This window comes from Rhinopithecus roxellana, chromosome 4 (assembly GCF_007565055.1).
Source record: "Rhinopithecus roxellana isolate Shanxi Qingling chromosome 4, ASM756505v1, whole genome shotgun sequence".
NCBI lineage: Eukaryota > Metazoa > Chordata > Mammalia > Primates > Cercopithecidae > Rhinopithecus > Rhinopithecus roxellana.
The window spans coordinates 141,921,900-141,940,136 of record NC_044552.1 but is presented as its reverse complement, the minus strand read 5'-3'; the positions used below and the strand labels follow the sequence as shown (position 1 = coordinate 141,940,136).

The following is an 18,237-nucleotide window of genomic DNA, read 5'->3' as shown; positions in this document are numbered from 1 at the left end:
AGCATTTAGCTATCCAGTTTCCTAAGAATGCCATGGTTTTGTTAGTAAAGAGAAAGAGAGAAATGACTATTAGGTATACAGTCAACTTTTAAGTTTATGCCCAGACTAAAGCATGGTGACTTTTGTAGATCACCTTAACTCTTATGTTTACAACTGCATGTCTGGCCTTAAGAACTTGCCACTCTGATGACAAGATGGAGAGCTAAACCTAAATAAGAAGTTTTCTTCCTGCTTCACCTCCATACCTCACATTATGGGACAGAGCCCCTGATCCACCAGCACCACCTGAGGGTCCAGAAACTACCCCAGCGATGGAAGAGGACCAGGAGCTGCAGAGAAAAATATCTGGATTGAAGACCTCAATGACTGAAGGTGAGAGGAAGACAGCCCTAGAAATGGTCCAAGCAACTGGAACAGATAGACACTGTGTGACATTTGTATTGCACGAGGAAGACCATACCCTAGGAAATTCTCTACATTACATGATCATGAAGAACCCAGAAGTGGAATTTTGTGGTTACACTACTACCCATCCTTCAGAGAGCAAAATTAATTTACGCATTCAGACTAGAGGTACCCTTCCAGGTGTTGAGCCATTTCAGAGAGGCCTGAATGAACTCATGAATGTCTGCCAACATGTGCTTGACAAGTTTGAGGCCAGCATAAAGGACTATAAGGATCAAAAAGCAAGCAGAAATGAATCCACATTCTAGTCCCTTATGCAGTATACAAGGAGAACTGTCCTCTAGGATATTCTCTTCCTGATGGTGCAGAACCCAGAATTAGAAGTTTGTGGTTACAGCATACTCTGTCCTTCAGAAACGTGTGATTCTAGCTGTTGACCCCTTGCAACTGTTGGAATCTCTGCAAGAACCTCTGTATTCTTCTAATAAATTCCCTCTTTTATTTAAAAAAAAAAAATTTGCAGAACCCAGGCCCATTTATATTTCTTACTCTAAAATGCCACCTTGTAATATCTGGTCCAGCTGTGTCCTTGAATATATGCTGAAGTCACAGATTCTTCTACAGTATATTGGACTGGGTGATGGTGAAAAGGGAGATTTGGTTTATGCTTTTCCTAGAATAGTAGCTCTCAAACTCTAATGATGCATCTGCGCAATCACTCTCTTCCTGGCATATTCTCAAAATAAAAATAACTAACATTCACATATTTACCAATCATGAAACTCTTTTGCATATTAAGCTCCCCCAAACACAACAACAACAAATGAGCCAGCTAACAATCAACTGCCCACGTTATTTATACCAAAACATCCTGCCTCTAATTTGTTGTACCTTCATCATCTAGGTGATGTCACCCTTTCCTTTTATTGATCCTTCTCTTTAAGTTTTTTTCCCAACATGTGCCTAGTACCTTCCTAATATTTATGGTTATTGAATCAGAATTTCTTAAAGTGCTCCAAATTATTTTGCCCATGATTCTTATTAAAGTTACTGTCTTTAGTCCATTTTCTCTTGTTATAGCAGAATACCACAAGTTGGGTAATGTAAAAAACATGAAAGTTTATTTAGCTCCTGACTCTGGAGGCTGGGAAGTCTAAGAGCATGGTGTCAACATCTGCCGAGGGCCTTTTGCTGCATTGTAACATGGAAGAAGGCATCACATGGCAAGAAGGCAAAAGCAAGAGAGCCAGAGACAGCTTGCTTTTATAACAGCCATTCTCAAACGGAGCCACTTCCGTGATGATATCCCATTGATAGTAACATTAATCCATTAATGAGTGCAGAGGGATTACGTTTTCAACACATGAATTTTTGCGGGACACATTCAAACATTACAAATTCCTATTTATGAGTGCCCTGGCTTCAAGCTATTTGTAAGGAGGGAAATTCTTCTTCCCGACTCACATCAAGATGAAAATTATTGACAAAATGTAGTGATCAGATCAAAAATGAATTAGGTGTTTTCTTATATCTTTGTAAATGATTCAAACTTGAATTAGGTATTATTTTACTGCAAGGTTTGTGAGAAAACATAAAATTCTACTGTATATAGTCAGGTAAAATGCAATCACCACTTTGTCTTCTAAAGTCTAAAATAGTTTTTAATTGATAGTGATTATGGAAAACATACAATGTTATAATAGATGTCTTAGTTTATATCATGCTTACATTTACTTAAAATGGAATATTTCAAAGAAAAAATACAATTAGGCTTAAATTCTCTATTATTTACTTCCATGACTGTATGTGTCCTGCAATTGTCAAAATGTTCTGTGGCTTTTGGGATGCAGCAGAGGAAAATTGAGGCTATGCCTTTGTCAAATGACATTAGTCCATAAAATACCCACAGTTCCTTATATTTCTTTTAATATTTTGTGACACATTATGGAGATATAGACTGCTACACAGTTTCCCTTCAGCAAGGATTTAGATGAAAAGCTGCTCTATCTATCTATGAAGGCAGTCCCCAGTTCTCAAACATTATTTGTACATTAATCTCATCAAAGAAAAATTTGAACTTTATGAGACCTTTTCAGAAACCTCAAAGGTTATCAATGTCTTTAAAAAGATAATAAGGAGCTGAGCGCAGTGACTCACGCCTGTAATCCCAACACTGGGGGGACAAAATGGGTGAACTACAGAGCTCAGGAGTTTGAGACTAGCCTGGGTGTTTTAACATGGTGAAACCCTGTCTCTATCAGCAATTCCAAAATTAGCTGGGTGTCATGGCACCCATCTGTGCTCCCAGCTACTCAGAGGCTGAGGTGGCAGGATCATTGAAGCCCAGAAGTTGACGCTGCAGTGAGCAGTCATTGTACCACTGCATGTCAGCCTGGGTGACAGAGTGAGACCCTGTCTCAAAAAAAAATAAATAAATAAAAAAAGAAAAGAAAAGAAAAAAAAGATAAAGATAAAGATAAGATGGGGGTGGTGAAGGAAGATCTTTGCCAGGAAACAAGAAATACCCTGGGGCACAAATGTTTGGTATACTCTCCTCGCAAACCATTTTGGTCTAATATCTTACTATCTCTCATCTAACCAACCAACAAAAATAGTCTCTGAATGATCTTGATTCCACTCTTGAGCTTCCATGTCTGCTCTCCACACTGAAGTCAGAGAGGTCTTTAAACATTTTTAGATGACATAAATGATATGATATAACATTTTATTTTTACTACTTTTACTATTTTACTACTCTAGCCTTCTTTCTGCTACATGAGCACATCAATCTGATTCTAACTTCAGGGACATTTCACTGCCACTCCCTTAACCTAGAATTCTATTTATGCTTTTTATGTTTAATTTTTGTGAGTACTATAAATATATATGTGTATATACATATATATATATATTTATGGGGTAGATGAGATGTTGTGACACAGGCATGCAATGCATAATAATCACATCATGGAAAATGGTGTGTCTATCTCCTTAAATATTTATCATTGTGTTACAAACAATCCAGTTATACTCTTTTAGTTATTTTTGAAATGTACAATTAAATTATTATTGAGTATAGTCATCCTGTTGTGCTATTGAATAGTAGATCTTATTCACTCTATTTTACACTCATTAACCATCCCCAACTCCCCTCCATCCCCATCACCTCAACCTTCCACTACCCTTCACAGCCTCTGATAATGATCCTTTTACTCTCTATCTCCATGAGTTCAATTGTTTTTATTTTTAGATCCCATAAATAAGTGAGAACATATGATGTTAGACTTTCTGTGTCTGGCTTAATTAACTTCACAGAAAAATCTCCAGTTCCATCTATGTTGTTGCAAATGACAGAATGTCATTCTTTTTATGACTGAATAGTACTCCATTGTGTTGGTAAGTGAAAAAGTTCAGCCGAATTAAATTTAAAGGAGTTTAATAGAGCAAGAAACAATTTGCGAATTGAGCAGCCTCCAGAGCTAGAGTAGGCTCTGTGACGCCAGTGCAGTCATGTGGTAGAAGAAGATTTATGGACAGGAAAAGAAAGTGACTTACAGAAAATGAAAATGAGGTACAGAAACAGCTGGATTGGTTACAGCTTGGCTTTTGCCTCATTTAAACATGAGTTGAACAGTTGGCTACATTTGATTGGCTAAAAGTTGGTGATTGGCACAAGTGTAGGCTATGATGTATTTACACCTCCACTTGTTCACAATGTACAGAAAAGCCTTTAGATTGAAATTAAAATATGTAAGGAGGCAGCTTTAGGCTAAATTTGATTGAGCAATTCTTCCCTTTTGGTCATCTTCTCAATTTTGAGAGATTGACCAAAACTTTAGTCATTGATGTCACTATCACCATTGTAAATGTATTTATTTGGTCTTGAAACCCTCTTGGAAACAGTAGAACATGCAAGGTGGGAACAAAGACTTCAGGCTATTTTTTTTAAGGGTTAGAGTAGAAGGTACCTCCTTATGTTGGAATGTCTTGTTAACAGGATAAAACAAACAAACAAGGAAACAAAAAACAGGACCTGGTATGTTCTGGATATGTGTTTTCTTCAAGTCTTAGTGTGACTATGTCACATTTAACGTGAGTGACTCCATTTTGGTTTGGTCTGACCCACTGGGGCCTAGTGCATTACCTCAGTCCAAAACAATAGCCTCCCATAATTTTGTTTAAAAATTCCCCCCTTTTGGTCAGGTTCTCACTTAGGCAAAAGTGTGTCCAAAACTTAAAGTCTTAGCAGCACTCTCAGTTACCATCATTTTGGGTTTTTGGTCTCAGCATGTCATTCACAGGGTACAGTGCTCTCATGGTCTCACATTTCCTTCAGCTCTTGTCATTCCAGTTAAAGAGAGACCATTTAATATTTTGGAGATGGCTGTATGCAAACATTTAAAACTTTTGAGAGAATATAGTGCACCAGGGAGACTACCGTTATGACTACCAGGAGGATAACACCAAGAGTTTGGAGTATGCTCCCTAGCCAGGATCCCCATAAACCAAACCACCTAAAATTAAATAGATCAGAGAATTAGCTAGATAAACAGTCTACTTGCTTAACTAAGCAGTCTCTTAGTTTATCCCCTACAACTGAATCTCTATAATCTACATTTGATGTATTTCTCCATAGACCACAAGTGCCAGCAGCTGCACAGATACTTCTGTTTAGCCAGTAAGTAATCTAGAGCAAATATATTATTTACCATAACTTTCACAAGAGATTTTAAAGTCTGTTATGTATCATGGCCTTTCCAGTAGAATCTTCTATAGAGCATATAATGGGGTATTCATTTATAATCATTATCTCTTTTACTCCAAACTATGGAACAAAGGACCTAACAAATGAAGCCCTTCTAGAAGAGTGAAGGCCTCCTGACAATGTTCTCTTTAACCCATGGTGTGGGTAAAGAGGAGTGAACCAACGTTTTGTTTCTGACTGATTATGGGGCACTAAATCTCCCATTAAAGTTTCTTACTTATGCTGAGTCTTCCTCTTTCATCTGTCAAGTGTAAGGTTATCTATGTATAAGGCTGGCTGCAAAATCCTTCACAAATGAGAGTATACCCCGTGAGTGCACACGATGGATCCCCTTTTCACTTCTATTTTCCATAGAGGCATAAACAAGGAAAAAAATATTCAAAGATAAGAGTCTCATGACACTAGAAGTCTTAATCCATGATCCTGGGAAATGCTGTTCACATCAAGGATGCCATCATTTGGAGAGAGAAACATCCCTGATTAGCTTTACCTTAAGACAATTTTGAAGTTCCAAGAGTGTGGAGGGAGCCTTCTTAGGGATTGTAAGATTATGAACCCAAGGTTCAAGGTCAGTCCTTCTCATATGTTCTCAGAAGATCCAATCTTCAGGTTCTGGATTGTGAGTCCTCAGTCAGTGAATCAGCAAAAGCTTTCTTTACCTGGAGAAAATACACCATGGCATAATGATCTACTGTCATAACATCAGCCCCATGGGAAAACTTTTATATGACCAGAAAATATGCATTGAAAATCACAATTGAATGAGATACTTCTGTAAATGTTTAAACGGCCCATCAGGTAGCTAAATGTACCTGAAACTGTCTTCCCAGGAATATGGCTTTCACAAACCAAACATTGGTCTTAAACTAATTTAGCAATTTAGAAGTTATCATACCAACATATACTTAATCTGGATAATTTTATCTTTTTCATGATGAGTCATGGAATATGGAACTTTTAATAACAAAAGCTTCAAGGACTCAGAAAGGACAAAGTGTCCATCCTGGTTCTTCATGAGCCCTTTTTTTTTTTTTTTTTTTTTTTTTTTTGAGAGCGGAGTCTCGCTGTGTCGCCCAGGCTGGAGTGCAGCGGCACGATCTCGGCTCACTGCAAGCTCCGCCTCCCGGGTTCCCGCCATTCTCCCGCCTCAGCCTCTGAGTAGCTGGGACTACAGGCGCCCGCCACCGCGCCCGGCTAGTTTTTTGTATTTTTAGTAGAGACGGGGTTTCACCGTGTTAGCCAGGAGGGTCTCGATCTCCTGACCTCGTCATCCACCCGCCTCGGCCTCCCAAAGTGCTGGGATTACAGGCTTGAGCCACCGCGCCCGGCCGAGCCCATGTTTAACATTAACTTATGCCCTTTTGAATGCTGGTTATTTCTCCAATTTAGGTGCATAGCACTGATAACTGATGGGTTATCATAGGTAATTTGACTTAGACCATGGAGTTTATTTAAATTATATATATAAACAATTTCAGTATTGGCTGATTTAGCATGAAAATCTGGCAATGTATTTACTTTGTATTCAATTAATTTTTGTGCTACTCAGGTTAGCAGTTTTATAAAGTAGTCAGTCTTTTTTATTAAAATTCCAGGAATTTTTACCCACTTCAAATGATCTGATTCTAAATTTACCAGAAACCCGTATTCTAGCAATCTTTTCAGGATCCTTTCCATTCTTTCATGAAACTCCTGAAAGACACCACATTCTAGGATTTTGCATGCTTAAAGTTTTCAAAAACTGCATCAGCATTAAGCAATTAGCTGTGGAAATGACTTTAAATAGTCACAGTTAAAGATACAATTGACAAGGAAATTTGGTTATTTCTGTGGTCAACAATAACTTAACCATAATTATGATTGATGGATATACTCAAACATATTAGAATTTTAGAAATCCCATAAAATTTTGGAACGTATATTAACATTCATTAAAATATAACCTGACAAAAATTAAACATTATTTTTTTATTTTGACAATACTTTCCATGTAACTTAACATGTCAAATAATCCTGTTTACCTCTCTTTTTGATGTTTCAGGGGCACTCTGTAGCATCCCAAAGTTAGAGGTCACAAAAGACAATTTTGAAGCTGAAATTTGATTTGGGGAAGGCTGTCCATATGTTAGTGCTTTAGAACACTTGATATTATAAAATAGAGTTCCAGGTCACCATAAGTCATTCATGTAGCCAAAATTATGACTCAAAAATTTTAGAAAGGCAAAACTCATTGACAGAGGGAAGACTTAGCTTTCCAAACAATCTGTCTCTTGTCTTTCTCTTATTTTTCCTGCAGTTTATTCAAAAGACAAATAAAAATATTACATTGCCCTTTAATATTACATTAAAATATTGTTCAAAAAAGAAAGCCCAATCTCACTCTTGCATTAGTGTACCATTAATGTCAACCCCAATCTTTAATAAAACCTTATAGAAAAATCTATTCAATCTTAATCAGTTTGATCATGAGGTGAAATACTCATAAATGTTTTATAACCCTTTAAAAATAAAAGCACATCAGTGCTCTAAGAAAACCCTGTTGTGCTATTATTCCAATGTTCAATTTATGGGAAAACTGGATAATACATATTTAAATATAGCCAATATGTTCACACCCAGAGTATTTTTTTTTTTTACAAAATTGTTCACAAACCTTTTAAAACTTTATCAAACCTTCAGCTTTATTCTATTTAACTTAAAACAATCCTTTATCCCTTTAATCTAGGCAAAAAATTTACATTCCCATGTCTTCTTAAAATCTTTTACCAAAAGCACATTTCACTTTCCTCACACACCTTGCATGTAAAACTGTTTTTTCAGTAGTCTCAATTACACGGTACAATGTTAACTCTTAGCAATTTTTATTTTTGTTGAAAAACCTGGTAAGTAATTTTAATTATGTACTAGATGTGGAGCCTAGAACACCAAACAGAAGTGCAAATAAAGTCTGACTCTTTCCAGCATAGCCAGGGCATTTGGCTAACTCCACGTGTCTCCGTACTTTACCTAGATTCTAATTCCCAGGGTTCCTTGAGGAAAACAAAGGTTTTTTCCAAAGCCTGTGGTGTCTTTTTTTTTCCCCAAGGAGTTCCCAGCCATTAGAAATGATCTTGGGTCCTCTCATATGGGCATCAAGAGTGGGAAGAAGACAACATTGAGAAAAATAATTCAGTTGACTGAGAATAAAAAGACCTTTTTTTCCTAGAAAAACACCACCCAAGAAGAGAAAAAAATATATGACGGTCTTCTAAATATATATATATATGGTCGACACACACACACATACACATACACACACACATACATAAAATCTTGGATATCCACTTTTAATTAAGCTGACTTTTAACTATTGCCCTCTTACTATGAGACTAGCCAGACCAAATGGCCAATATTTCGGGTTTGGAATTTTACCAAAAGTAACCTCCCAGGTTCTCAGAGAAAAGAAAATTCAAGACAGAAAGTCAGAAGTTGTTCATGGAGAGGAAGAAAATAAATAAATGACAAAAGTCACAGAGATATCAAACCAGAAAGGACTCATTCTTTAAGCCAGGAATTACCTCAGAACCTGGGCACAATTGTGAAGAAATAAAGCTTTAGCTACTGAGTCTAGTGTAGTCAATTTTGAGCTTGCAAAGTCTTTTAACTGTTCAAGATAATTTTTAAAGCTAACTATGACATGAATCCCCAGATTCCTGTTCCCTGGATGGCAGAGACCAAGAGAAAGTACTGTCTTGTGGTTACAAGGTCAAGCTCCCAAGGACATAAACAAGATGAGAGGGAAACCTCATCTAGTTTCAAGGATCTGCAGCAAAGTTAGTAACTGATAAGTTTGCTGGGCTGGCTTAAACAGCCAGCTTACAGGGGTCCTAATCCCACATTCTATTCTATGGTACCCCTCTTTATGACAGAATGACACAGAAAGAAAATTCATAGCACAAAGTACACTAGATTTGCTTCAGCTTAAGTGAGGTACAGTAACAGCTGGATTTGTTACAGCTCAGCATTTGCCTCATTTGAACATGATTCAAACAGTTGGCTCCATTTGATTGGCCAAAACTCAGTGACTGGCACAAATGTAAGCTACAGTCTGTTTACACCTTCATTTATTACAGTTCCTGATGTACAGAAAAACCTTTAGGCCTGATATGATTTGGTTGTGTCTCCACCCAAATCTCATTTTAAATTGTAGCTCCCATAATTCCTTTGTGCTGTGGGAGGGATCCAGTAGAAGATAATTGAATCATGGAGGCAGTTACCCCCCTACTCTTCTCATGGTAGTGAATAAGTCTCAAGAGATCTGATGGTTTTATAAGGGGTTTCTCCTTTCACTTGGCTCTCATTCTTTCCTTGCCTGCTGCCATGTAAGACTGCCTTTCATCTTCCATCATAATTGTGAGGCCTCACCAGCCACATGGAACTGTGAGTCCATTAAAGCAGTCTTGAGTATATCTAGTCTTGGGTATGTATTTATTAGCAGCATGAAATTGACTAACACAAGGCAGAACTTAAAATATGTAAGCAGGCAGATTTAGGCTAAACTTGATTTAACAGTATATGTGTACCACACTTTCTACCACATTTTCTTTATCCATTCATCTGTTGATGGACACTGAGGTAGCTTCCAAATGTTCGCTATCACGAGCAGTCCTGCAACAAACATGGGAGTGCAGATATCTCTTTGATATACTGGTATCTTTTAGTTGGGGTATATATCCAGCAGTAGAATTGCTGGATCACATGGTAGCTCTACTTTTATTTTTTCAGGAACCTTCAAATGCACTGTATTGTGGTTGTACTAATTTACATTTCCACCAACAGTATACAGGATTCCCTGTACAGGATTCTCTTCACATCCTTGACAGAATTTGTTATTGCCTGTCTTTTGGATATAAACAATTTTAACTAGGATGACATGAAATCTTATTGTTTTTTTAATTTGCATTATTCTGATGATCAGTGATGTTGAGCACCTTTTCATATACCTGTTTGCTATTTGTTTGTCTTGAGAAATTTCTATTCAGATCTTTTGCCCATTTTTAAATCAGATTATTAGATTTTTTTCCATTGAATTATTTGAACTCCTTATATGTTCTGGTTATTAATCTCTTGTAAGGTGGGTAGCTTACAAATATTTTCTCCCATTCTGTCAGTTGTCTTTTCATTTTGTTGATTGTTTCCTTTGCTATACAGAAGCTTTTTAACTTGATGTGATTACATGTGTCAAATTTAGCTTTGGTTGCCTATACCTGTGGGATATTACTTAACAAATTTTTTTTTCTGCCAGTTCACTGCCTTGGAGAGTTTTTCCAATGTTTTCTTTTAGTAGTTTCATAGCTTGATGTTGTTGATTTCAGTATTTAATCCATTTTTATTTGATTTTTTTATATGGCAAGAGATATGGGTCTAGTTTCATTCTTCTGTATATGGATATCCAATTTCCTAGCACCATTTATTGAAGAGATTGTTTTTCCCCCAGTGTATGTTTTTGGTACTGTTGTCAAAAATGAGTTCATTATAGGTGAATGGATTTGTTTCTGGGTTTTCTATTCTGTTCCTTTGGTCTATGTATCTATTGTTATGCCAGGACCATGCTGTTTTGGTTACTATAACTCTGTAGTATAATTTAAAGTCAGGTAATGTGATTCCTCCAGTTGTGTTCTTTGGCTTAGGATAACTTTGGCTATTCTGGGTCTTTTGTAATTCCATATAAATTTTAGGACTGTGTTTTCTATTTCTGTGAAGAATGTCACTGATATTTTGATAGGTATTGCATTAAATCTGTAGACATCCTTGGGTAGTATGGACATTTTAATAATGATGATATTGCCAGTTCATAAATATGGAATATCTTTTGATTTTTTGTGTCCTTTTCAACTACTTTCAACAATGTTTTATAATTTTCATCATAGAGAGCATTCACTTCTTTGCATTAGTTTATTCCTAGGTATTTTATTTTATTCATACCTATCGTAAATGACCTCACTCAGCTTTTGTTGTTTGAGTAAGTCTTTATCTCTCCTTCATTTCTGTAGAATAGCTTTGGTGGGTGGAGTATTCTTGATTGGCAGTTTTTTTTTTCCTTCAGCACTTTGAATATATCACCTCACTCCCCACTGCCCTGTAAGATCTCTGATATAGTTTGAATGTGTGTTGCCACCCTAATCCCATATTAAAATATACCTCCCAATATTGGGGATGGGACATGGTGGGAGGTAATTGGATCATGGGGTTGGATTTCTCTGATTTCTCTTGAATGGTTTAGCACCATCCCCTTGATACTGTCCTTATGATAATGAGTTGTTGCGAGATCTGATCACTTAAAAGCGTGCAGCACTTCCCCCTCACTCTCATGCTTCTACTTTTGCCGTGTGACATGCATGCTCTCCCTTTGCCTTTCACCATGATTAGAAGCTTCTTGAGGCCTCCCCAGAATCAGATGTTACCATGCTTCCTGTATGGCCTGTGAAGCCATGAGCCAATAAAACCTCTTTTCTTAATAAATTATCCAGTCTCAGGTATTTCTTTTTAGCAATATGAGAATGGATTAAAATTTATCTGCTCATAAATTTGCTGCAAGCCTTATTAAAATTTTCTTATATGTGACATGCTTCCTTCAGGACCACTTTTTGGTTTTGATTTCTGACAGTTTAATTATAATCATCTTAGCGTAGCCTTGTTTGGATTGATTCTCACTGGAGGCCTTTGATCTTCCTGTGACCTGGATATGTATATCTTCCCTTACATCTGGAAATTTCTCTGTTATTATTACTTTAAATACACTTTCTGGCCTTTTGTCTCTTTTCTTGTTCTTAAACTCCTATAATTTGAATATTTTCTCTCTTAATGCTGTCCCATAAATCCTGTATTTTTAAAATTCCTTTTTTTTTCCCCTCTGACAGTATATTTTCAAATCAATCTGTCTTGGAGTTTACAGGTTCTTTCCTCTGGTAAATCAAACCTGCTGTAGATGCTCTCTGTTGGATTTTTTATTCCATTTATTATATTTTTTCAGATCCAGAATTTCTTTTTTAAGATATAATTTTAATCTCTGTTAATTTTTTTGTTTCGGTCTTGTTTTATTCTATTGAATAGTTTCCATGTATTTTCTTGAAGTTTGCTAAGCTTTCTCAAGATGATTATTTGATTTTTTTTGTCTGTGTGAGACAGTTCATACATCTCCATTTCTTTAAGATCCACTATTGGGAAATTATTGTTTTCTTTTGGTAATAATATGTCTTTTTGATTTTTAGTTTTCCTTATTGCCTTACACTGATGTCTTTGCATTTGATGAAACAGTTACCTCTTCCAGATTTTACAGGCTAGTTTTGATGTGGAATGACCATTGCCTACAGGGGCATATGAGGGTACTTGATGGGTATGGTGCAGCAGCTCTGGCACCACTGAGGGTGCAGCTGTGTAGTCTCTGTGCAGCTTTGACAGCTGAAATTGGTGTTGACAAAGACTGTAGGGATCCTCAGAAGCTAAGGATGTGGATGGCCACAGTGGCACTGAGGGTTGTTGGGGTCTTAGGGGGTGATGGATATTAAGGTCCTTCCAATCTCTTTTCCTTCTACTGGGGAAGCTGTGGCTGAGGGGATTCTTCTTGGCACTGGGTCTGGCTTGTGGACTCACTTTTTTGTGGCCACGGCATCAGTATCTCATGAGTGGTGCCCACGAGGTGCCACCAAACTGAGGCCTGAAGCATAGGCAATGTGGAGGCACTGGAGCAGTAATGGCATTTGTGTCCAGGGTACAGGCACCCCTGCTGCCATGTTGGTAACAGTATGCAAGGCATAGATGCTTATGAAGCAGCTGGGATCCAAGAACAAGGAGCACAGGCATGAGAAGAGTTACAGTGATTCAAAGGTCAGGGTAGGACTTACCTCTCTATGGCAGCTGAGCTAGTGAATAGAACATGGCCATGCTCAGAGAGACTGTGGCTCTAGTTCCCAGAGTGCAAACCAGCTCACTACAGGGATGGCTCCAGGGTCTAAGGTGTGGGGGACACACTGTAGGCACAGAGCCCAGGTCTGGAATGTGGGCAGTCACAGGCAGCTGTGGCTCAGGGGTCAGGGCATGCACAGGATTGGGAGAGATGACAGCCCCTTTCCTGAAATGGCTCAGCAGTAGCAGCTTCTAGGTGGAGGCTGGGGCGGGGTGCAACCATGCCTTCCTTTCTAGGGTTCCCTAGCAGGAATGGTCATTTTTTACCTCAGTGGCAGAAGGTGCTGCTGTCCTTTTCAGAGGGGTCACTGAGGACCATAGTAGTTCCCACCACATGGCTGATACAAAGAGCTTTTATTTTTCTTCTTTGTTTCAAGCCATTTCCTGGCATATCATGTGTGCCAATCTCACACGCGCGTATGGTATTTGTCCTTAAAAGAGTCCTTATGGTGGTAAAACTGCAGACTTTGGCAAGGTCACAATCATTGGACACTACCAGGAAAATCCTTCAATACATTTATTATGCTAAGTAAGAATGAGAATAGGGAAGGGTGAAGTGGAAGACAAAAAGGAAAACTCCAAAGGGTGGCTGGCAAGATGGTTGAATAGGAACACCTCTTGTCTGCAGCTACCAGCAAGATCAATGCAGAAGGTAGGTGATCTCTGCATTTCCAACTGAAGTACCAGCTCATCTCATTGGGGCTGGTTAGACAGTGGGTACAGCCCATGGATGGTGAGCTGAAGCAAGGTGGGGTGTTGCCTCACCAGGAAGTGCAAGGGGTCAGGGAAGTCCCTCCCCTAGCCAAGCGAAGTCGTGAGGGACTGTGCCATGAGGAACTGTGTGTTCTGGCCCAGATACTACGCTTTTCTCATGGTCTTAGCCCACCGCAGACCAGGAGATTCCCTCAGGTGCCCATGCCACCAGGGCCCTGGGTTTCAAGCACAAAACTGGGGAGCCATTTGGGCAGACAATGAGCTAGCTGCAGGATTTTTAATTTACACCCCAGTGGCATCTGGCATATCAGTGAGAGAGAATCATTTACACCACTGGAAAGGGGGCTGAAGCCAGGGAGCCAGGTGGTCGAGCTCAGTGGAGATCCCAACCCCACGGAGCCCAGAAAGATAAGATCCACTGGCTTAAAATTCTTGCTGCCAGCACAGCACTCTGAAGCCAACCTAGGACACTCGTCTACTGAGGTTCAGTAGACAATTTTCCCCTCACAGTGTAAACAAAGCCATTGTTAAGTTCAAACTGGGCATACCCCACTGCAGAAAAGCTGCTGTAGCCAGACTGCCTCTCTAGATTCCTCCTCTCTGGGCAGGGTATCTCCAAAAGAAAGGCAGCAGCCCCAGTCAGGGGCTGAGAGATAAAACTCTCATCTCCCTGGGACAGAACACCTGGGGGAAGAGGCAGCTGTTGGCACAGCTTCAGCAGACTTAAACATTCTTGCCTGCCAGCTCTGAAGAGAGCAGTGGATCTCCCAGCACAGTGCTTGAGCACTGCTAAGGAACAGGCTGCCTCTCAAGTGTTTCCCTGATCCCCAGGCCTCCTGACTGGAAGAAATCTCGCATCAGAGGTAGACAGATAACTCATACAGGAGAGCTCCAGCTGGCATCTGGCAGGTGACCCTCTGGGATGAAGCTTCCAGAGGAAGAAATAGGCAGAAACCTTTGCTGTTCTGCAGCCTCTGCTGGTAATACCCAGGCAAACAGGGTCTGCAGTGGGCCTCCAGCAAACTCCAGCAGACCTGCAACAGAGGGATCTGTTAGAAGGAATACTAACAAACAGAAAGGAATAGCATCAACATCAGCAACAGGGACGTCCACACAGAAACCCCATTTGAAGGTCACCAATGTCAAATAACAAAGGTAGATAAATCCACAAAGATGAGGAAAAGCACACAAAAAGGCTGAAAACTATAAAAACCAGAATGCCTCTTCTCCCCCAAAGCATCACAACTCCTCGCCAGCAAGGGAAAAAAACTGGAGAGAGAATGAATTTGATGAATTGACAGAAGTAGACTTCAGAAGGTGGGTAATAACGAACTCCTCTGAGTTAAAGGAGCATGTTCTAACTCAATTCAAGGAAGCTAAGGACCTTGAGAAAAGGTTAGAGGAATTGCTAACTAAAATAACCAGTTTAGAGAAGAACATAAATGACCTGATGGAGCTGAAAATCACAGCATGAGAACTTTGTGAAACATACACACGTATCAATAGCCAAATCAATCAAGCACAAGAAAGGATATCAGAGGTTGAAGAGCAACTTAATGAAATAAAGCAGGAAGAAAATATTAGAGAAACAAAAGAATGAAAAGGAATGAACAAAGCCTCCCAGAAATATGGGACTATGAAAAGACCAAACCTACATTTGATTGATGTACCTGAAAGTGACAGGGAGAATGGAACCAAGTTAGAAAACACTCTTCAGGGTATTATCCAGGAGAACTTCTCCAACCGAGTAAGATAGGCCAACATTCAATTCAGGAAATAGAGAGAACACCACAAAGATACTCCTCGAGAAGAGCAGTCCCAAGGCACATAATCATCAGATTCACCAATGTTGAAATGTAGGAAAAAAATATAAAGAGCAGTCAGAGAGAAAGGTAGTGTTACCAACAAAGGGGAGCCCACCAGACTAACAGCGGATCTCTCTGAAGAAGCTCTACAAGCCAGAAGAGAGTGGGGTCCCATATTCAACATTCTTATAGAAAATAATTTTCAACCCAGTATTTCATAACCAGTCAAACTGGGTTTCATAAGTGAAGGAGAAGTAAAATTTTTTTTACAGACAGACAAATGCTGAGAGATTTTGTCACCACCAAGCCTGCCTTACAATAGCTTCTGAAGGAAGCACTAAATATGGAAAGGGAAAACCAGTACCAGGTACTGCAAAAACAAGTCAAACTGTAAATACCACTGACACTATGAAGACACTGCATCAACTAGTGGGCAAAATAACCAGCTAGCATCATAAAGACAAGATCAAATTCACACATAACAATATTAACCTTAAATGTAAACAAACTAAATGCCTGAGTTAAAAAATACAGACTGGCAAATTGGGTAAAGAGTCAAGACCCATCCATGTGCTGTATTCAGGAGACCCATCTCACATGTAAAGACACACATAGGCTCAAAATAAAGGGATGGAGAAATATTTACCAAGCAAATGGAAAGCAAAAAAGAAAAAGAGAAAAGAAAAAGAAAAGCAGGGGTTGAAATCCTAGTCAGATAAAACAGACTTTAAACCAAAAAAGATCAACAAAGACAAAGAAGGGCATTACATAATGGTAAACTGATCAACACAAGAAAAGCTAACTATCCTAAATACATAGGCACCCAATATATGAGCACCCAGATTCATAAAGCAAGTTCTTAAAGACCTACAAAGAGACTCAGACTCCCACACAATAATAATGGGAGACTTTAACACCCCATTGTCAATATTAGACAGATCAACAAGACAGAAAATGAACAACGATATTCAGAACTTGAACTCAGCTCTGGACCAAGCAGACCTAATAGACATCTACAGAACTCTCCACCCCAAATCAACAGAATATACATTCTACTCAGCACCACATCATACTTATTCTAAAATTGACCACATAATTGGAAGTAAAACACTCCTCAGCAAAGGCAAAAGAACAAAAATCATAAGAGTCTCTCAGACCACAGTGCAATCAAATTGGAACTCAGGATTAAGAAACTCACTCAGAAGCACACACCTACATAAAAACTGAATGACCTGCACCTGAATGACTACTGAGTAAATAACAAAATTAAGGCAGAAATAAAAAATTTATTTGAAACCCATGAGAACAAAGACACAACGTACCAGAATCTCTGAAACCCACCTAAAGCAGTGTTTAGAGGGAAATTTATAGCACTAAATCCTCACTGGAGAAAGCAGGAAAGATCTAAAATTTACACCCTAACATCACAATTAAAAGAACTAGAGAAGCAAGAGCAAACAAATTCAAAAGCTAGCAGAAAACAAGAAATAACTAAGATTAGAGCAGAACCGAAGGAGATAGCAACACGAAGAATCCTGCAAAAATCTATGAATCCAGGAGCTGTTTTTTTGAAAAGATTAACAAACTAGATAGACCAATAGTAAGACAAAGAAGAAAAAAGAGAAGAATCAAATAGACACAATAAAAAAATCATGAAGGGAATATTACCACTGGTCCCACAGGAATGCAAACTACCATCAGAAAACATTATAAACACCTCTGTGCAAATAAACTAGAAAATCTGGAAAAAATGGATACATTACGGGACACATACACATTTCTAAGACTAAACCCAGGAAGAAGTTGAATCCCTGAATATACCAATAACAATTTCTGAAGTTGAAGCAGTAATTAATAGCCTACCAACTGAAAAAAGCCTAGGACCAGACACATTCACAGCCAAATTCTACCAGAGGTACAAAGAGGAGATGGTACCATTTCTTCGGAAACTATTCTGAACAATGGAAAAAGAAGGACTCCTCCCTAACTCATTTTATGAGGCCAGCATCATCCTGATTCCCAAATATGGCAGAGACACAACACAGAAAGAGAAAATTTCAGACCAGTATCCCTGATGAACATCGGTGTGAAAATCCTCAATAAAATACTGGCAAACCGAATCCAGTAGCACATCAAAAAGCTTATCCACCATTATCGAGTTGCCTTCATCCGTGAGATGCAAGGCTGGTTCAACATAAGCAAATCAGTAAACGTAATCCATCACACAAACAGAACCAATGACATAAACCACATGATTATCTCAATAGATGTAGAAAAGGCCTTCGATAAAATTCAACACCTCGTCATGTTAAAAACTCTCAATAAACTAGGTATTGATGGGATGTATCTCAAAATAATAAGAGATATTTATGACAAACTCACAGACAATATCATACTGAATGGGCAAAAGCTGGAAGCATTCCTTTTGAAAACTGGCACAAGACAAGAATGCCCTCTCTCATCACTCCTATTCAACATATTATTGGAATTTCTGGGCAGGGCAATCAAGTAAGAGAAAGAAATAAAATGTGGTCAAATAGGAAGTCAGGAGGTCAAATTGTCTCTGTTTGCAGATGACATGATTGTGTATTTAGAAAACCCCAT

The 18,237-nt window shown here is 38.6% G+C and overlaps 1 protein-coding gene across 1 annotated transcript; it reads left to right on the top strand.

Moving 5' to 3' along the window:
- The first annotated feature begins 311 nt into the window (after window positions 1-311).
- LOC104681600 (DNA-directed RNA polymerases I and III subunit RPAC2-like) lies at window positions 312-767 on the top strand. Its single transcript, XM_010387949.2, has one exon. It carries the CDS (start codon window positions 312-314, stop codon window positions 711-713), a length of 402 nt encoding a protein of 133 aa, XP_010386251.2. The 3' UTR covers window positions 714-767.
- The last annotated feature ends 17,470 nt before the right edge of the window (window positions 768-18,237 follow it).

Coding starts and splice junctions, on each gene's coding strand:
- LOC104681600 (XM_010387949.2), top strand. CDS start 312: ATGGAAGAGGACCAGGAGCTGCAGAGAAAAATATCTGGATTGAAGACC.